Source organism: Xiphophorus maculatus, chromosome 23, assembly GCF_002775205.1.
Source record: "Xiphophorus maculatus strain JP 163 A chromosome 23, X_maculatus-5.0-male, whole genome shotgun sequence".
Lineage (NCBI taxonomy): Eukaryota > Metazoa > Chordata > Actinopteri > Cyprinodontiformes > Poeciliidae > Xiphophorus > Xiphophorus maculatus.
Window position 1 is genome coordinate 25,992,783 of NC_036465.1, and position 21,301 is coordinate 26,014,083.

General features: G+C 38.4%; 2 protein-coding genes across 2 annotated transcripts; one reads left to right on the forward strand and one right to left on the reverse strand.

The window, feature by feature from the left end:
* Positions 1–950: 950 nt before the first annotated feature.
* LOC102233955 (cathepsin F) lies at positions 951–8,142 on the reverse strand. The gene is made up of 14 exons (XM_005811116.2): positions 7,778–8,142; positions 6,961–7,071; positions 6,418–6,499; positions 5,795–5,856; positions 5,627–5,699; positions 3,869–3,982; positions 3,576–3,724; positions 3,376–3,472; positions 3,166–3,246; positions 2,924–3,043; positions 2,347–2,411; positions 2,124–2,214; positions 1,960–2,018; positions 951–1,368 (listed from the first exon to the last, which is right to left on the reverse strand). The coding sequence occupies exons 1-14, from the start codon at positions 8,012–8,014 to the stop codon at positions 1,294–1,296; spliced, it is 1,416 nt and encodes a 471-aa protein (XP_005811173.1). The 5' UTR covers positions 8,015–8,142; the 3' UTR covers positions 951–1,293.
* A 772-nt stretch (positions 8,143–8,914) lies between these two features.
* aup1 (AUP1, lipid droplet regulating VLDL assembly factor) lies at positions 8,915–19,731 on the forward strand. The gene is made up of 12 exons (XM_023329046.1): positions 8,915–9,174; positions 10,351–10,488; positions 10,586–10,736; positions 11,981–12,168; positions 13,990–14,062; positions 14,455–14,528; positions 14,768–14,834; positions 15,707–15,809; positions 15,897–16,034; positions 16,946–17,085; positions 18,379–18,467; positions 19,549–19,731. Exons 1-12 carry the CDS (start codon positions 9,134–9,136, stop codon positions 19,592–19,594), a joined length of 1,248 nt encoding a protein of 415 aa, XP_023184814.1. The 5' UTR covers positions 8,915–9,133; the 3' UTR covers positions 19,595–19,731.
* Positions 19,732–21,301: the final 1,570 nt, after the last annotated feature.

Here is a 21,301-nt window from a genome sequence, read left to right on the forward strand (position 1 = left end):
GTTATTGTGAAGCATTTCTTCTTCTATTTGAGTAAAATAGATACTCAGGCCTTTACTGAATAAAGAACAAACATATCTTTTAACCAAAATGCAACAAACACAGATCTACCATTGATGTGAAATGCAGACATCTTGTTTGTGGACAAGCTTTGTTGTTCTGATGTAATTTTGTATCTGCTAATGGGGCATTTGGAGATTAAGTGAAGATTCAATTAACACCATGTATTGTCACTGGAAATACTTTTTCTTATTCTGTGGATTACCTGCTGTATTAGTGTCCTAAGTTTTTTTTTTTTTTAAAGTGTAGCATTTCTTCTGCTTAAATTTGTTGTTTTGTAATTGTCATTTGTATTAATTTATACTAAAATACCAAAATTTGCGCATAACTTCATATACTTGTTTCTCTTCCTACATAATTTGTAAATATTAAATCACATGGTATGATCAGTTACTTTGATCATACCCTCTTCACAGAATACTTTTTTTCTTGAGTAATTTATTGCAAAGCTACTTTTTACATTTACTTGAGTGTAAATATGTTGAATGCTTGTGTGAGTGTGTGTGTGTGTGTGTATACATGGTTGTGTGTATGTGTGTGTATTGCCTTGTGATGGACTGGCAACCTGATAGTGCCTCTTGTCCAAGGACAGCTGGAGATAGGCACCATTTAGACTGGGTATAGACGATGGATGATAATAATTCACTGTGTCCATTCATGATTCCAAATGTCTAAGCAAAGTGATTTATTTTGGAAACTGGAAGAACTTTTTTTGAATTCCCACATTTTATTCAAACATCGTTTTTTTTTTTCCACTCTCACAGCAGTTGTTATTGGAGTTTAATAGTCCTGTGCAAACCTTTCCTGGGAAACAGAAATCTCAATTAATACCATTAGCACAACAACTAGTAGCAGAACTTAAAAAAAAAAAAAAAACACTGAGTAGACATGGTCTAAGTTTCACAATACCTCGAGCACAAGCACGTTTATTGCTAGTAGAGATGAGTTACAACCAATACTGCCTCTGCTGAAACAACGGAATAAAATGTGCAAACGAAATCCAGTTTCAAATTACAGCAAAGTTTCACAGTAACATCAAAGCTAACGTCAGTAGAGCTGGTCAGACAGAGTAGATTGGCGTGAGGTGGGAGGAATGACGGTAGAATACAGCAAATGGTTTAACGGAACATTGTTAGAACTTGGAAGTGTCTTCACTTGGATCCTCATGCAGTTTGTTCCTGTGCGTTTTGTGAGCTGACATAGTTGTACCAGATACAGTACATGTAGCATGAAGATTAGTTGACAACAGCTGAAGAGCACATCTTGTTGATTCCACATGCATTGGACCCCCTGTAAAGGTAGTAGTAACCCTGCAGAAGAGACAAACAGAATACAGAAAATAACGTATTCTAGTTTAATGCATTATGACGTTAAGCAGAGTTATATTTACACCAGACCTTGACATATTTGCAACATGGTACTGGATTCATTTATTGGTAAAGAAGCTTAAAAAGCCTTGAAATAAATTGAAATTGTATTGCACTAGCATTACCTTGTACTGAAAAAAGAGAAGTAAAAATCAGTAAAAAGAAAAAAACAGGATGGTAAGGTAAATTATATAATTAACCACTGCGAGTGATGCTGGTACTTACAAAATAGTGCCGCTATAATTGCTTGTGTGCTAAGAGAAATGAGCTATCGTGGAAAAATTTGTTATTTGAGCAAGAAGTTAATAATTTGTTATTTGAGTCAGGTTGTAAATATTAATTTATATGAAGCAAGCCGACTGGAAGTCAGCGCTAAAATATTGTCCGACAAGGAAATTGGGGCTGATTTATCGGTGCACCTGCAAAACAATATAAATGTAGGATTCTACACATCTGCCAGCATATCTGCATTCCTGTATCCTATATTTAACTTGAATCAAATAAAGCCAGTAGTAGATGTTGTTATTCTTGTACCTCCTCTCCATAGTCCTCCCCCCAGCTGTTTTTGATGGCCCAGAATGGGATGCCACTTCCTGGAAGAAGAACAGCATAATGAAAACAGTTTAAAATACCCTGAATCACAAACTAATATCAATAGATGTCATGAAACTACGATGGGGGAGGTGTAATTTACTCACGTTCGCCATATCCCACCATCAGCACAGCGTGGTCGATCATCCACGGATTGCAGAAGATCTTCATTGGGTGACTAACACCCTTTCTATAGAACTACGGGAATATAAAAGACAACCGTAACTGTAAAGGCAAATTTTACTTTTTGATAATACAGGGAAAAAAATAGTATGAGTTCCATCAGACCAAACAGAGAAATGAAATGAAATGAGGAAGTAAAGTACTCGCCTGCATTGCAAAGGCATTCAGAGCGACAGAGATTGGTCCTTTCTCTGCCAACCAAGCAGCAATTTCTGAGAAAAACAAGAATAAAGCAGCAAAATATTTGCCTGTATAATGATACTTTGATGCCCTACTCGCAGAATATTGACTCTCTTACGATATGGACTTGTGATTTTATCACAAAATTTTGCGGTACTATTGTGATAACGATAAAAGTGACGATAACGGTTTATTGAATCCTTCTTACTTCTACGGTGTGTTGCAGCAATTATAGGCCCCACAAACATAAATAATGCTCTTGAAAAAACATTGCCATTTTGGGATACGCTTCTTTAAGACACCAGTCACGCAAAGAAGTGTGATTTGTATCACTAAACAGTAACTATTCTCAAATTTATCAGTCTTTATTGATGCTTTTATGGAACAAAGAGCGAAGAAAAGAGTAGAACTACGAAAGTCAAAAATAAGAACATCATTAATTGGAATTTATTGTGACAGCAACAAATCAAAATTCTTACCACGATAAGAAATTTATCGCAATAAATGATAAACAATGCGATAAATGCCCACTCCCATTGCTTACCTTTTTCGTCTTTGGAAATCTCCAGCGAGCTGTTGATGTAGGCAGCCACCTTCCTGTCAGTGAAATCACACGTCTGCTTGTGTCCTTTGTAGGAGTAATCTGTCTCTGTCTCCAGGCCGCCTTAATGGCACAGGAGAGACAAACATACATGAAAAATATATATATAACTTAAGCTTATTTAAACTAAAATCTTCCCTTTTCAATTTTCTGTTTGTTACTGTTCCCGTGAAGCTGTTTCTTACCCAGCTTTTCAATAGCTTCATAAGCGTTAGACGGCAGTCCACCTCTGCATGCCTGGTCCAGTCCATCACAGTCAACCAGCTCTGCATAGGAGAGTGTATGAGTGTCTGAGTGTATGATCCATTGATTTAATGGAAAACTGACTGTTTTCATTGCATTTCAAAGACGTCAGTGGTGAGCCTTTTCAGTCAGAATCTGTGAGGACGAATTACCCTGCTCTGAAAGTGACAGCAAAGTCCCATTTTTCAGGAACCACTGGCCCTCGATGTTTCCTGTGACAGAAAACGCCCAGCAAGATCCACACATGCCCTATGAAACACACACAATGAGGGTTCAAAAATATCCCTGCGCTACATCAATTTATGCCCAACAGGGTGAGTCCTCGGTTATTAACTCTTCTGCTTGGCATCACCTGGTTCTTCACAGGGCTAACGGCTCCATGATCCCTCCAGTCCCAGCTGTCAGGGGCGGGGCCTTTGGCAGTGGGGGCGGGTTTCATTGGACGATGAAGAGTCCACTGACTGAGAAGCGGGTTCAGGTACGTGGAACGAAACTCCTCCTCTGGACGAAAACAGATGGAGAGAATACAAAGCTGAAACGTTTGCGTTCCCGGAAAAACGTCGAGTTGACGCAGAGCTGCAATGTTAAAAGCAGAACAAAGATTTCCTCGTCGGAAATAACCGGACGGCGCCCGGTTGCACGCACCAGTTAGGTCGCTGAACTTGGTAACGCCGTACTCAGCTGAACCTTGATCCAAAGTCTGGAGCTTCTCGGCCGTTTTCAGGTTCTCGTGAAAGATCCGTAGACGCCTGTCAGCCTCTGTCGTGGAAACACACACAAAGACAATATTTAACATCCCAACATGAAATGTCAGATTAATACTTCATGTGATTTCTGTCTATCACTCTTTTCTAATCAACCTTTCTAAATACTACCCAACAAATGTTTGTCATCTTCTTCGATTAGCACTTCAGGTAAGCTAATCATTGCCCAAATTGAGCCCAGAATTTGAAGTTTGAGATTTGACTCCTTTTGGCTTCTATGTCTTGGCTAAAGTTCGACAGTAATTAAACTTTACTGTTGCGCCACGCTCCTTTTCCATTAAACTTATGTATTCTGTTTAGGGCTGGATGATATGGCTTAAAAACATAAAATATTAGGGTTTCATATCGGTTGATAACAATAATTATCTATTAGTTTTTTGTTTTACATATCTGAAATACTGCCAACTGGTGACGTGATCTTTCTTGTTTCATCCAGTTTCGTCTGGATGTGTTGTACTAATTTTCGTCCTTCACTCCTCGCCGTTGTTTTCCAATTTTAAGCAGTAAGCAGTTATGCGGCACAGTGGAAAAGCCTGATATTGCTGCTGCTCAAGTTCCTCAACAGGTTGTTGCTAGGTAACCAAAGAGTAAGTGAGTTTGTTGATGCCACCAACATTATAGCTGGCTGTGAAAGGTTGAGCAGCGAAAGCCTTTCCTCCGCTTTCGTCTCCCAGAATGCTGTTTGGTTCTGGATCGGAGGTCAGTGAAATTATTGTATGTTGTATCGGACACATTATCTACAGACACTGATTAAGTATTTATCACTATATATGATGCTATTGATGTATTGCTCTTATCAAACAGTGGAGAAAATAGTAAAAATAGCATTTACAATTATGTCAGTTTTTTTTACATCATTCATTGAAATTTATTGAGATGACAATAAATCAGAGTTCTTATCATCAGACATTTTTACAGTAAATGATAAACGATACGATAAATGCCCACGGCTAACTCAGCGGTCAAGAACATGTGGTTAATCACAGTTGCTGCGAAATTTTATAAAGTGGATAACTAGTTTTTCAAATAGTGGCAAGTTCATTTGTACCAACTTTTTCCTCTTAAAAAAAGTAAAACATTATTTGAAAACTGCTTTTAATAATTTCTCTTAATAAGATTACTTTGACCCTTTAGGATTTGCGTGTTTAACTTTTTCACAGCATTGTACGTATACATGGAACTGAATGTGGGCTGACTTGTGAGAGTGTTTTCCCTTCGGGGCGAACACAACGAGCTGCATGCACAAAAGGTTCAGTGTCTGTGCACCAGAATGTGACTCTGTGTGTGTGTGTGTGCGTGTTTGTTTGTAATACCTTGTGGGGACCATTGTCCTGACACATACTATGTTGTGGGGACCCACTGCTAATTGTGGGGACCGAATCCTGGGCCCCACAAGGGGAAACACTGTTTTTGGGTCAGGGGTCAGATTTAGGGCTAAGGTGTGAATTGAGTTTTGTTTAGGGTTAGGGTTAGATATGTAATGGATAGGGTTAGGGTAAGGGTAAGGTTTAGGCTGTAGAAATGAATGGAAGTCAATGGAAAGTCCCCACAAAGATAGCCACGCAAATGTGTGTGTGTGTGTGCGCGTGTGTGTGTGTGTGCAGGTGCTGGATTGTGTGAGCGTGTGCAAACCGCTCACCTTCCTGGCTGCTGTAGACCTTATTGTATTTAACTATGAACTCTTTAAACTGGCCCAGCAGCTCCACGGATTCCTACCACAGAGAGAACAAAGAGAATAAACAACTGCTGGGGCACGCGGCGAAACACTGACCAGGCCCTCACTAAGGTGCTTTTTTTTTTTTTTTACCTCTGAGGGCTGGACGGTGGAGTGAGCCTCCGCCTTGTTGGGCTGTTCTGAGGCTGGACCAACTGAAACGAGGAGAGCATATTAGTTGATAAACACGTGCTTCAGTTTCCCGTTGTTAAATGTTGATTTATTTTAAAATCAACAGCACTAAGTAGCAGTAATGGAAGCTTTAGCGAGGTGAACGCTAACATTAGACATTGACTCATCACCCTTTACCTAATTTACCTCATTGATCCCGGTTATGTAACATGAAGGTCAGACTGAACAAACAAGACCATGCTGAAAATACGAATAAGGGTGATTTTTGTTTGTTTGTTTGTTTAATGTTAATGTGGATCACCTGATATTGCAATTAGCCTAAGAATACTTTAGCCAGAGAAAAAAAAAGACCTGTGTGTGTAATTTGGTTTTGCTCTCTTTCCAGGTTTTGTTGTTGCTTGATGTAGGAAACCAGGTGTCTTTTGTGCATTAGATCTTGGATCTCAATGAGACAACATGTATAAATAAATAAAAAATATATATACAGAAATGAAAAAAATAAGATGAATTAATAGAAAAAAAAAAAGGAAAGATGAGATCTATAAGAAAGAGCGATCCGCTCGTCTGGTTGCTGACTAACCGACCTTTAGGCTGGCACTTCTGTTTGAGGAGGGTGGTGGTGGCCTGCCAGGGAATGTCCCACACTTCAAACACACACACTTCAGTCTGATTCAGGAAAACACACCAGAACAAAAAAACAACAGACATTAATATCATGAGAATCATGTGCTTGTTCATGTCCTGCAAACGCTAAAAATAAGGAAACGAGAGGAAGTTGCTTGTCTGTCTTCATCTCTTCTCACAAACTTTACAAATTACTTCAGTTAAGTGAGTGTGTGTGTTTCACTTTGATTTATTATTTTTTTATTTTCTTTTTAAATTTTCTGTCATAACTGGATTGTAGAAGCATATATATATATATATGAGAGTTGCACAAGCATGCCCAAAGCTACAGCCAGTCATGTCACAAGACTAGATCAGTGCTGACATTTCTGCCTGAACAAACACGAGGCACTGCTGCAACATTAAACAACACAATCAGTTAGACATTTGGTATCCATTCCATAAGGCTGGCAACTTCCTGTTTGTTGCTTAGTCTGTCGCTGTCTGTCACTCTCACAGCGTACCTTAAGTTTCTGAGGCTCAGGATAGAAGTCACAGGTCCTGAGCATGGCAGCTTTCTTACACTGGGTGTTGCTCAGTTCCAGTGTTAAGGTGTAGCGGATTCCCTTCACCAGCTGCAAAAACAGATGAAAATGTAGAATTTGCAAGAAAGAAAGGTAGTTCTCCACAAAAAGGATTTAGAAACCGACTGATGTCGGGGCTGCGCAATTTACTGCAAAATTAGTCACTGCAATATCAGTGTTGCGTGAACTACTTCTTAAAATGCAAAATGTGCCTGTTATTAGACTCCAAAATGTTAAAAAAAAAAAGATGCCAGGCAGTAATATTTATTTATTTCTTTATTCAGACATAAGTTCTTGAGAATGGTAAACATTTTTTAGCAAAAAAAAAAAGAAAGAAAATATTTTATTTTAGGAATATGGCTTCTCTGGTGGTGGTGTGTCGATGATGCGCTGATAAATCGACGCTTCCGGTTAGGAAAAGACGCTTTTAAGAATTGAAGTTTCACACTAATAGTACGTCTATTTCACTTCATTTAATGGGTAATTATTATAATCATAATTAGATAGCTTTTAAATAAATATATTCTTTAGGAAATGTACATCAGCATCTGTTCTGTACTATGAAGTTTGTGCTTTTATTTTGAAATGATGGATTTATCCTTCCGTCTAGACCTCACGTATGTTAATATGTCGCAGGGTTAATAATCGTTGTAAACACAGACATTTAATAATACTGAACTGACTCTTAAATGATTAAAAGCACCGACAAGACTCAATAATTTAAACAATGAAGAAATAATTGTTTTTAAGTCTTAACCTGTTTAGTGGCAGAGACGAACCGGCTGACGCGGCGGACGTGCATAGCGTTGGAGCCCCGGTTGTATCGCTCCTCCGCGAAAACCAGAACCTTCTTCAGGTCCGGGTCGGACTCATGAAGCCGGATAGGAGAGCCGGGAGGCCCGAACAGAGGCCGGTCGAGGTCTTCACCCAGCCCGAACACCGAGACCAGGGCCAAGCAGAGGATTAGAGGACAGCAGCGGACTCCGACCCTCATTTTGACTCCTGAGCGCTGGCAGAAAGAAAAGGGACCAGCGTTCAGTTTGCGCTGGATTTAAAAGCGCTCTGTTTGTTTTCCCAGAAATCTAAATCAATAGCGGGTTAACTGCGGCGATTGCACAAACGAGTTGCTCTTGTTGCCAAACAAACTGGACCGCATGTGGGAGGAGCCTGCGAGATTTAACGAGAGGATTTTGTTAAAGGGAAAATGCGCTAGGCCGCCTGGGGAACGCCAGGGGGCGATAGAGAGCCTCAGCTAGTTGGAGAGAAGAAAAGGAAAATAAAGTCTTTTTATATACATATATTAACCGTAATGTTTATTTGTTTCCATAAACAATGTGTGATTTACAGGGTGTTCATGAATCATTTTCAACGATATATCCAATAATTTATTTACAGTGTATAAAATAGTTATATTTGCGATCTGCAATATTTGCACATTTTTAGGAATATATTTCTTGAAAAAACAATTGATCAGGAGCAAACTCAAAGTTCTGAAGTGGTTCAAGGTATTAACGAGTTATGAATTAGTTACTCGTTTAATTTCAAATTGAACTAATTACATTTCACTAGGTTTCTCTTTATATGTACATAAATATAACATGTTTTAATTTGTCTTCTGATTTTTGTGTAATTTCAAAGTTCCCAATTCAAACACCAGAGGGAGACAAAAAGTCCCTCGTTTTTTTTATACCACACTTTATTTTGAAATTAAATTACTTGATCTGAAAAAAAACCCCACTAGAAATTAATAAAATGTGTAATTTAGAAATACTGTACATAAGTACAAGTTGAACTTTCGGAGTCTAATCAGTAAAAACCCACAGCTCAACTTAAAAAAACAACAATAACTTTATTTTAGAGGTTCCTAACAGGAACTGTGGCCATACTACAGGAAGTAACATCTGTTGATAGCTGCTATGCTAACCTACCTAGCCGCTCGTTCTGTCTGACTGTGTTGCCAGTTTATCGATTGAACGACGAGGCTAGCTGGTTACCAGTTCACCCAGTGGAGGACCATAGCGCTGCTGTGAACGTAATGACTCACCCATATTTAGAGGTCAGGTGGTATTCTTAGCATTAGCCTGTGCGCCAAGCCAAAGTCCGACAGGCAGACATGGAGACTCGGGGGATTGAGGACATGTTTGACTTTCGTCGGTAAGTCAGCTAACGGCAGGCTAACTAGAACTCCCTGGTTAGCCAGAACAAAGCTAACGAGCCACTGGTGGAGGGGCTGCGTTCCTCATTGCGACAATGTTTTATGAAGTTATCGGTGACGGATATATGATGCATTTACAGGTCAAACGTGTCACAGGGAGTTAAAACATTCGAAAAGAAACACGATAGGCTAATTAGCCAAGTAGCAGAGACATCATGTTGCTATTAGTTACTCTGGAACTTTATTTAGGGGGCACGTCCCAACACTGGTAAGGATATGCATCACTATTTCATTTAGTTAGATAGATCAAAAAATAACGCTGCCTCTGTTGAAGGTGGAGTTTGTGTTCATGTCCACCTGCTCTAGGAAGTGTTTAGTTTAGGTACGTTTAATAAACGTGTTGTTTTACTGTTGTATAAAAGGAAAAAACTACTTCTGTCACGCTTCAATGAGAATTTGATGTCAAAGAGCTGCACACGAAGGACACGTGTAACAAGTTATTGGAAATGAAAGACAACATTCAGTAATGCCTTTTCAAATGGCAAATGCCGAGTCTGCTTCTTTACACATTGGTGTGCGGCCATGATTTTTTTTTTTTTTTTAAAAATGGTAAATTTCTGCTTATGTACTTTAGTGTCAAACTTGCAATAAATGTAACTTCATGACTCGCTGTCAGGCCCAATTTATATCTGGAAATATATGAGCAGGTCAAACCAGCGCAGGCCAGCATGACGGTAAATCACAATCAAATGTATTTGTCAAGTTTGAGGCAGTTTGAAGAGTTTGACTTCAGTTCCACTTTGCAAGCTTTAAATGGAAATATCTGTTGCAAAAATAAAGGTGTTTTTTAATGAACTTATTTTGTAAACATGTGTATACAGTCATTTTCAAAAGAGGGAGTGAAGTTATTTTATCCCTATTGATCAACTGTAGAACCACGGTTGGAATGTCAGCCGTAAATCCACAGTGAATTTTATTAACACTTGAAAACGGTGCTAAAAGAAACGGGGAATTTTGACATGAAACACCTGGAGACTCGCCCCGTTTTAGTCCAGCAGGTGTGTTTGCTTACCTGTGGCATTTGTAAGAAGTTAGCCTTGACTTAGAGATGTTAGGTGTGGTTGATTTTATTTTATTTTTCTCCTGTGGAATCGAAACAATCTGTGTGTTTGCAGGTTTCCCAAAGATGCCGTGGCTCTCCTGCTGTTGCTCATCTACTCCCCAGTTGGCGTTTGTTTGATGCTGATGCGGATTTTTATCGGCGTTCACGTTTTCCTGGTCAGCTGCGCAATCCCAGATAGCTTTGTGCGGAGGCAAGTACCGGTTAAGGTGGCGTGCCTTTGCCATTGTTCTTTTTGTTTCTTTTTTTTTCTTTAATCTGTTGGTGTTGACATCTATTTTCGCTTGCAGGTTCGTTGTCAGGGTCATGTCCTCGGTCCTCGGGATGCACGTGCGACAGAGAAATCCTCGCTCCCGGGATAAAAACACCAAGCTCTGCGTATGCAATCATGTGACAGAGTTTGACCACAATATTATCAACCTCCTGACCCCCTTCAATACTGTGAGTGTTCAAGTTTTACTGAAAAAAAAAAAAAACCTGATTATTGATCGCTTTTTCACTCCTTTTCATCTCTGCACTGGGGCTGCAACTAACAATTGTTCTAGTAAACAATTTTTCTGACGATTAATTGGACAAAAAAATTGCTCTGTAGATTTGCCCTTTAAGCTCTTTTTATACATTATTAGAGATTAATTAACAGATGCAAATAAATAATTTGGCTCCTTTTTAAAATATAAACATTTCTTGCTTAAAATGCAGCAAAGGAACCATAGCAACAAAGAAATGTACTTCTAGTGTAGAGCTGATCTGTTGACTATTTCTTGAATAGAACCAATTAAGTAAATAGCAAAAGGTGTTTTAAAGGGAGATTTCTTTAGCACAATTTGAACCAAGTGAAGTGTCAGTTGTTTTCATTTTAAATGCAAAATGTTCATATTTTTTTGTAAAGTTTTGTTTTAACTATAGGTTTGTGTTCTTACAGCAATTTGCCTTTTTTGAGTCTCTATACTCCAGTTAAGGATTAATCTACTACTAAGCTGTTTGACGATTGTTTCAATAATTGATTCATCACGTTTAATCTAATCGATCGTCTCAGCGGTACTCGGCTTATTTCAGTATATTGTTCAGTCTGTCCATAAACGAACCGAGGACACCAACCAATCGGATGCTTAAAGGAGAAGGGATAAAGAAAGACTGCATGGTTTTAAACAAATGTTTTTTTGCCAAATAAAAACCTGGCATGCATTTGCCATCCCAGCCCTAGCTAAAACATGTAGGATTTTCTTTCACTTTCACAGTTATGGGCTAGTTTGTATTGATTCTGTTACATCTTATCTGAATGAAACACGCTGAAAATATGCAAAGAAATGAATTCTTTCGCGAGGCAATATGTATGCACTGTGGGGTAAAATGTAATTTTTTTTTCTGCGTTGTGTGACGAAGCGCTGCAGCGGTCGGGGCCGTTTTAATGCCTCAGAGGTCGGGCTTAAGGGGTTTAGCTAATAAAGCGTTGCAATAAAAGGTCAGAAATGGCTGAAGAGACTCTGCTTTAGAACACAACGTGAAGTTTTTTTTTAAATCTTAGCTTTAAGTGCTAAAATTGATGACAAAATGTAATATTTATTGCTGGTTTCATGACGCTGAAACGTGCTACACAAGTAAACTTGACTACATCTGCCGTGTTTCGTTGTAAGCGGTGAGTCCAGGCTTGGGTAAGCTTGATTTGTTGTTCCTCTGCTCCTCAGCCCCAGCTGGAGGGCTCCACGGGCTTCATGTGTTGGGCCCGGGGCTTCATGGAGATCCACTCGGCCTCCAGCCAGGAAGCGGTAGGAGAGTCTCTCCAGAGGTACTGCTCCGCTGACGGCGCCCCGCCTTTACTCGTCTTTCCTGAAGAAGACACCACCAACGGCCGCGCCGGTCTGCTCAAGTTCAGGTCCGTCTGGCTTTCTGTTGCTTTTACCTGCGTGACCGTTTCCTCTAACCGAGGCCAACGTGAATCTCGCAGAGGAACACAAATATTCACAGCATTTATCGGCACGTTTACTTCTGTTAATTTTTTACTAGAAATGATGAGGTCGTCTTTTACTGTGAAGCTTAAAGCAACTTCTCATTAGATAAGTTTTTTTCCTCGCAGAAATGTGGATAAATATTAGGACTGCAACTTACGATGATCTTAGTAATCGATTAATAATGCAGTTATTCTGAAAATTAATTAGATAAAAAAGAACTGGCACATTTAGCAGATTTTTCCATTTAAGCCTTTTTTTTATACAATATTAGAAATACATCAAAAGATGCAAATAAACAGATAATCCAATTTCTTAAAAGGAAACTTTATGTTGCTTTAAGTGCAACAACACATTGTTTCATTAGCTAAAAAAATACTTTTAATATAATGTGAAAAGGTCAGGTCTTTCTGCTTAACTTAATATTAGTACAGTGACTATAGATTACCTGATAACTGGATATCAAAAGCCGCTTAAAGAAAATTTGTTTCTTTTTCAATTTTTTTTTTTTTTACAGAATTAGAACCAGGTGAAGATAAAACTGCCACTTGAGGAGTTTTGGGTGGAACATATTTACAGATATATATATATTTTTTTATCTTAAATGCAAAATGTGTGTGTATATATCATATATTTATATATATATCTTTTCTACAATTTTGGCTTACTGCCCAGAATATGTTGTTCTTTCAGCAAATGGCCTTTGTTTTGAGTCTGTATCCTCCAGTTAACGATTAATCGATTACTAAATGACAATAATTTGAAGAATCAATTCATCATGATCATATGTATGGAATAACACGTATGCTGGCTGGATTTCTGTACTGGAGCCGATTTAACCTTTGAACTTTGCATTAACATACATCCTGCACTGGTTGCTAGGGTTACGCCAATAAGTCGGTGCTGATTTCCTGAGGTTTTGGCGATCGGCCGATGCTTACACGCGAAATCAATCTTTTCTTTTTACTGATCTGCTCCACGTCTGCAAATGTGTAAAAATCAGCCACTGCTTCTTCTCTGGTGATTATTAATTAGGCTTGGGGAGCAAATACTTTTGGTCCAGGTTGGTTTGTGTTGCTTTATCCCCTCGATGAAAGAAATCGTTATCCAAAAACCACTTTGAGTCGGCTTATCTTTGTCCGATTTTAAAATCTGCTTAATATGAAACGTCTAAATGGAGCAACAAAACTAAAGCAGAGGAGGTAAAACGCTGCATGATGACGACATTATTTTACCATCAATTACAGTAGTTTTCTGTTTTGCATTTTTTATGCACTTCTGTTTTAAATATTTGGTTTTTGTTGGGGTTTTTTTTAAAGGAAGCCGTGTGATATTGTATCATCTAACCTTTAACTCAAGGTTGACAGAATACTTTGTAGCGATTCAGAAATGTGAAGGTTGGGTTTGCTTCTCTCGACGCTGTGCTGCAGCCACATCCAGGTGCTTCCTGTGTGGGCGCCCGGGCTTCAGTTTCCTTTTCCAGCTCAGCGTTTCGGTCACTTTACTGACTCATCCTCAGCTCCGGTATCGTGAGCCGTCTAATCAGCTCTGCTGCTGACTTCAGTCAGAATCTACTCATTTCAATTTGCCGTCTCAGCCATCGATAATGAAATGAGCAAATAACTGTTTGTTCATGTTATCAATGGGACATGTATTTTAATGTTGTTAATATCAGGAGGAAAGTTTTCCAAATAGTGTTTGCTTCAAAGTAAATGTGTATTTTTGTGTGTGTGTTTTTGCTATTTCAGCTCGTGGCCTTTCACACTGACTGAATCTATCCAACCTGTGGCCTTACGGGTGTCCAGACCTCTGCTTTCTTTGGTAACCGGATTTTAGACTTGTGTGTCAGGTCAGAATAGATGGAGAACATTTGCCAACTAAATCATCTGCTGCTTTATTAGCGTCATTTAGCTTATCGTCTTTCAGGAAATCAATAAAACGCATTTTGAAGCAGTTAAAATCTTCGATGAACAAAATATGACTTTGTTCCAAATCTGATGATATTACACATTTAAAGTTTAATCTGATCTCAGTGCTAAGATTAATCCAGTCGGGCGTTAACGGAGAGCTCTATCAGCTCCATGATGAACTCCTTCAATATAAGTGAGGATGTTTGTATACAGATAATGCAGCTTCTCTGTGTAATCCTGGTCATTTTTTTCACATCTATAACGCGATAACGCGTCTTTAATGTGTTTCGTTTCTTCCAACAGAGCACAGTAGAGTCCAGCTGGCTAACAGACCTCCTGTGGACATTTTTCTCTCCATGTACAGTGTATCATGTAAGGTACTACATATTTTATCACTACTTACATCTGTTAGACAGGGATAGGGCCAAGGTAGAAAGCAGTTACATGTTGCCTTGGCAGCACTAACAGCCTCTGGCTCACCTACTCAAAACTAGTAATGCTGGATACCCAGCTGCAGCGTGAGATAGTTTGAGAATAAAAGTTTCTACAGTAAGTATCGACATACTTTGCGTTCTGACTTTAAAAATAAGGTTTTTGACATCGCCTTTTATTTCAGTTGGCTCCCACCAGTTTCCAGACAAGATGGTGAATCTACGCAGGAGTTTGCCAACAAAGTCCAAGAGGTAAGACTCCCTCATTGGAGTTTATGAACATAAATCACACGTCTAAAACCAAAAGTGGAATTTATTGGACCTCCAGATGCCTGGCAAGCAGAGTTAAGATGAACGGGCATTTATCACCAGGTGTCCGCGCATTTTCAAAACGTTTCAAACTTGTTTCTCTGAAATTAAAGCCTTAAAAAGTCTTAAATTCATGTATATGAAATGAAAGCCTTAAGAAGTCTTGAATGTATTTATATGAATTAAAAGCCTTGAAAAGTCTTAAATTCATTTATATGAATTAAAAGCCTTAAAGTTTTGAATTTATTTACATAAATTAAAAGTCTTTGATTTATTTATATGAATTAAAAGCCCTGAAAACTCTTAAATTCATTTATATGAAATGAAAGACTCGAAAAGTCTTAAATGTATTTATATGAATTAAAAGCCTTAAAAAGTCTTGCATTTATTTTTATGAATTAAAAGTCTTGAAAAGTCTTAAATTCATTTATGTGAATTAAAAGCCTTAAAAAGTCTTACATTTATTTTTATGAATTTAAAGTCTTAGATTTATTTATATAAAATGAAAAGCCTTAAAAAGTCTTAAATTCATTTATCTAAAAGGAGGGACCTAAAGTGTCTTAAATTCATTAAAGGAAATGTAAGTTGGCCTTACACACATTAATCTCAGGTCTTAAATTTTGTCATGGCAGGACTATTTAATTTCATACATTCTATGTAGGTTTTTTTCCTGCGGGACTTTTCTATGGCTTGATTTGAATTTATTGTCAGTTGGTTTTTAAAAAATAATAATTTTAGTCTATTTTAATAGATTGCTTTCTTCTTGTTTGGCTCTCTTTTCCTCTTTTAACTCTAACGTGTGTCATCTTGCTCAGCTTCTCGCTATTGAACTGGGGCTGGTCTCCACCAAGATTACTAAAGCGGATAAAGCAGAGCACATTAAGAGGAAAAGACATTCAGTACCACAAACGACTACAAGTAAGTAACTGAGCTGTTTTAGACAATCCACCCGTGTGGCACATTCACAGTTTGGGACTTTTTCAGTGGCCGTTTTGTATTCTACAGGTGCCACATCTGGCTCCATCGGACTGGGCTTCATGGCCCAGAGTCTGGGCTCAGATGACCACCGGATCACTAAGATGGCCCAGCAGGTGAAGGATGTGCTGCCACATGTCCCAATCAGTGTCATTACAAAGGATTTAGGTACGGACCGGTTTTAATTCTCGTTATTGTTTGTGATTTAACACATGCGTTCATCTTGAAAGTGAGTACACTCTCAGAAAATGTTGAGGTTTTACGGAACCTTAAAATGGTGAATATGTAACATCAGATGCACAACAATGCATGACTTTTTCGTAACATTAGAAATTTAATAAAGAAAAAACTAGGGTAGAACCGTGTGTTATTTTTGCAGCAAAATTGAGCGGTGGAATAAAAATATTGAAGTTATTTTCTTACATCTTTACTGTTAGTTATTCCAAAAGTATTGGTTAATTAGGTGTTTTTTTCCACACTGAACTAAGACAACTTGTGCTACAAGTGCTGTCATTTTTCTGAGTTTAGGCCTGTCGCAATAACAAAATTGTCCCAGAAATTATTGTGATAATGTCATTTTGAGAACATTCTGATCTAATATAATAACAATAACGCATTATTTATGCAAGTATACCCACACAAAGATAAAAAAAAAGGTTGAAAGAAGATTTAACACTGAGAATGAAAAAATATTTTAGATATCCAAAATAAGCTAACAAAGCATCCAAAACAATCACTAAAATGGATTATGAAGTCTCTGTAACCAAACATTGCATTAAAAATAACAATAATTCAGCTTAGACAGGGAAAACAGGCAAAAGTGGCAGGTAGTGCGCTCTGACTACTTGGTGTCGAATGTTTGCACCGTTTTTCAAAATGGCGGCTTCCCAACAACATTGAAAGAGAAAATCTCTTTAACAGCTATTCCCCAAATCAAAATTATCGAGTTAATTTTTAATTTACCATGCGATGAATCGATTTATTATTTATTGAGACAGGCTTACCTGTCCTGCATTGTTTCCCCCATAATTCAGTATTCTTCCAGTTGCCTATTGGTTTTTTTGTTGTTTTCCTTTCAGCTAAAACCAACTGTGTTGACACCACGATAACAAACCTGCTAGAGAATAGAGAGGAAGTGTCGATGGAAGCTACTGGGACGTCAACATACGGAGCCTCCAGGATCAGCTCCTTTCCTTCTGGATCCTCTCCTGCCATAAAGGTTTGACCATTCAAAATGCTGCCTTCACTGACCTCTTGGAACCTACACTTCTTTTTGATTGTAGGTTACAATCATAAAATTGTCTGCTGTCTAAAAAGCAGTAATCCCAGCATCATTCCTACACCTGGCAAATTCAGGTTTAAATTAATCTTTCAATTTGACCAACATCTTTGTTGCAGTGCTGCAACAAAGATGTTGCGTCCTTTTTAAAAAAAAGCTGTCCTACGGGTTCCAGTTTTGGCCGATGCCGATTTTTTTGTTATTTTTTTGTCTGAAAATTTACTTGGCAACAGAGTTGGTAAAGGGCACAAGTCCTTCCAACCTCAGAGACATGGAGGTTATCACCGATGTTAACTTGTCAGAATACGTTGAGACGCTAGTCATCCATTAAAAGAAATGATTGACTTCTTTAATGCCTAGGAAGTTTCTAAGAAGGGCATAAATAATCAACATGATTTCTTTCTTTTTTGTTGTTTTTACATTGTATTGTGTTTTAGGACATTCCTGTCTCGCTTCCTGTCAGAAACACATCTTAGTTGCTTCAAAATAATTCCAAATCTGGCAGTGGTTTGAATAAATTTAGGCCTCTTGGTTCTTCATTTAGCATAAATCTAGATCAGCTAGTCCCAGAGTCTGAAGCTAACGCCTTGTGCCAGAGGGGATGAGATCAGAGAGGACTTCCAACAACATCCTGAAACAACTTCAGTCTCACAAACATGACGGCGGCTTATGCCTAAAGGATCTTTGGATTGTCATGGCGTTAGCATCGGGCGGTACTTTACCCAGAAAAAAATGATTATTTTCACGGAAAATGGAGGCAGGCAGTGGTCTTCCTGGTCTAAACGTGTGCTAAGAATGAAACTTGTGCAACATTTCTGGCCTGAGTAACTCAACAAACTAAAGCAATGTAAAAATTAATCATAGAAATAGTGTTCATACAAACTGCTGTGATGTTTTTGAGATTAGCGTTGTCGTGCGTCCCCTCTTGTACTTCCTGTTGGCTTAAATCTGGATTTACATTCAATCTCTGCGGGTAAGCTACTCACTGCTGATAGCCATTTAGCAGAACCACACACCAAAAATCCTAAACTGTCCCTTTAAATGCTAAATTGTGAGTTGGAATTGTCTCAGATCGGACTGTGGACTCCGACCTGCAGCCCATATATATACAGACGCAGTAATCTGTCCCAACTTTTACATGGTAGAACAAATTTCATATGTATTCAAAATCCTGGGAAGTCCAAATTACTATTTGACTAATGCGGTTCATGCTTTTACCTTTCCTCTCCATAGCCTGCTGCCAAAGCGTTTGGGAGATCGCCAGCTGACAGACACATGTCTCTCCAGCAAAGAAAAGAGGCGTTGTATAATTATGCGAGAAGGTGAGAGGGTTAGAGGAATACCTGCAGGAATATCATGTTTTAAACGACTTGGCACCCAAAAATGCCTACGCAGAACATTTTTACGCTGCAAAAGTGAAAAGTTACTGAACAACATCAGCGGGTTCCCATTAAAAGTAGGTGGAGTGTTTGGACGCGCTTTTGCTGCCCTCAAGTGGCCAAAAAATAAATAAATCCCAGATTTTTTTATGCTAGAAAAAAATACAATAAATGGGGGCGATGTGGGGAGGAATGTAGTTTACCTGCAGTGTCATTCAGAAGTTTATGAATATTTATCATCAGCATGAATATATTATTTAGTTTGGGTTTTTAATTATGTGTTTGATTCAAACATTTTCCAACGTGGAAAAATGACTAAACAAATTGAATTCGTTTCTGAAGTAAGAATTAGACGCATACGTTTGAATGTGCTGTGCAATTTTTTTTTCACATTCAAACCTAAATAAATGATGCATATAACCTCAAGTATGTATTGATACACCCTCACAAATCTAGTCTGTTTTGTAGCACATTCAAGCAACATGGCAGTTCACAGCGCTTTGCGTCATAAAAACATTAGACAGCAACCATCTATGAAACCAAAAATAAACATGACATTTTATCAAAAATCAAATGCATATACTGATCAATGTTCCAGTTACTACTAATTAAAGGCAACTCTAAACAGGTGGAGGGTTTTTAGCCTTCATTTAAAGGATGTCAGTGTTTCAGCAGTTTTGTAGTTTTCTGGAAGTTTGTTCCAGATTTTTTTGTGCTGCTTCACATTTAGACATTTTCTTCTAACAAACATATAAATGCAAATTGCACCACAACCACATGCTTTATGGAAATATAGAGGGGAAAAACATAATAAATTAAAACCTAATATATATATTTATTTTAATTGAAGATGTTGAATCGTTATTCACTCCTGGAAAAAAGGGAACAATTGAAACGAATCGCTTAAAATACATTCACTCTGACGAAGAGCGGACTTCAACCTCCGTATGCAGACAGTAAACATTAACGCCTATGTTTTGTTTGAGCGAGATTAATTTCACTAACCAGCAGTGGTCTTCTGCAGACGTTACATCGAGAAGCACGGACTGGACCTGGAAGACGGCCACTGAACAAAACGTCGGATCATTGGAAACTGGTCGGAGGGAGGGAGGCATCTTCAAGCTGTCCTGCTGTCTACTTTTGAAAAGTGATTTTTATTTTCTATCAACCCCGTCGAGCTGGAAAAGGAAAAACGAAAAAAAAAAAACTAAACTGGTTTTGTTATCCGCAAATAATGGCAACAAAGTATTCAGAACATGTATACATTCATTGAATGGTGATTTTATGCATGTGTTTAATTCTTCATCCTGGCTGAGACATAATTTTGATAACGGTTTGTATAACAATCCACTGACTGTAAATCATCTATTTATTTTTATAATGTCAGAGTTGTTGATGAAAATAAAGTTCAGCTTGACCTTGCTTTCAAGAAATTATTTCAAACATAAGGTGTGTGAGCTTTATTTATATTTATATATAAATATATATGTGTGTGTTTGCTGCTTCAGTTACCTTTAACTTTGCTGATTTAAAGTTTCCAGTTCTGCCCCGCTGTCACGCCTTTGCTCTTCAAAACAAGAGTTCCTGGCAACCTCATGATCAGGCACATGCAGGGGGGAGAGGGGGGCAAAAGGGGTTTGAGCCCCTGCCCCATTTATCCTTGATGCCCTCAGTGCCCTTTTTTAGTTTTTAATGGCCCACCATATCCCATAATTCATTGCGGGTCCCAACCAGGCGTTCAGGCAGAGCGTCAATAGAGGTGAAGAGCGACAAATTATTTTGCTATTTTACACTTTAAATCAGTGGTCCCCAACCACCGGGCCGCGGACCGGTACCAGGCCGCGCAAGAAATAATGAACTACTTCCGGATCTTTTATTTTGAAAATCCTAAACCGGATTTTACCGGTTACGTCTTGCGCGTCAAAATTGAGCCAACTTGCAGCAGAATGAGTAACAAAACAGCATCGGAGTGACGGGTCCACGCGACCAAAAAGGTTGGGGACCGCTGCTTTAAATGACTCAACGTGATTTGGTGCAACGTCTTTAGGCGAGAATGTAAGTGTGTCTGTCTCAAATATCTACTCGGTTCATCAACACGTCACCTAATTGCAATGTTGCTCTGACATTTTCGGACAGCCAGCTCCCCTGGTCAGCTGTTAGCTGGTCAGGCGCTCCAGGTTCGGTATACTGGAGGACGCCTGACTCCTGGTACATAAAAACTCCTGCTAGCTTTCCCCACTGATAATATACTACATTTGTTTTGCATTAGTAGGATCCAATTAAATTCTTGATTAATATGGGTTGTTGCTATGTTGCTGTACGGTGTTTTAAGATCTTGTTCAATGTGCCCTTTTTAACTTTGAGCCCCTGCCCCTCCAAAGTTCTCTGCACGACCCTGCTCATGGTGCATTTAAGTGCGCCTCGTACACGACGTTGTTAGAACCTGGCTAAGCGAGGGATAAACATTGTTTACCAGACGGGTCGTCGTCGTACCATAATGAGAAAATTATTAAATCGTATTTTATCATCAACTTGTAAACAGTTTTTGTTTTTTTACAACACTTCCTTAATGCCACCACTGAACTTTTAAAAATGGTTTTAATTGATAAAATAGAATAAAAACGTTTTTACTGTAGAATGGTTACGTTTTAAAATGTCCCAAAAAAATTCAAAAAGATATAACTTGCCTAATAAAACATCTCACTAAATTACAAAGTGAGATTTTTATGCATTGTATATATGTCTATATTTCAAGTACAGCCAATTTAAAAACTCAA

Coding starts and splice junctions, on each gene's coding strand:
- LOC102233955 (XM_005811116.2), bottom strand. CDS start 8,014: ATGAGGGTCGGAGTCCGCTGCTGTCCTCTAATCCTCTGCTTGGCCCTG. Junction 7,072..7,777: donor TCGTCTCTGCCACTAAACAG/GTTAAGACTTAA, acceptor CTGTTTTTGCAG/CTGGTGAAGGGAATCCGCTA. Junction 2,215..2,346: donor TGAATGCCTTTGCAATGCAG/GCGAGTACTTTA, acceptor ATATTCCCGTAG/TTCTATAGAAAGGGTGTTAG.
- aup1 (XM_023329046.1), top strand. CDS start 9,134: ATGGAGACTCGGGGGATTGAGGACATGTTTGACTTTCGTCG. Junction 12,169..13,989: donor GCCGGTCTGCTCAAGTTCAG/GTCCGTCTGGCT, acceptor TTGCTATTTCAG/CTCGTGGCCTTTCACACTGA. Junction 15,810..15,896: donor AGTACCACAAACGACTACAA/GTAAGTAACTGA, acceptor TGTATTCTACAG/GTGCCACATCTGGCTCCATC.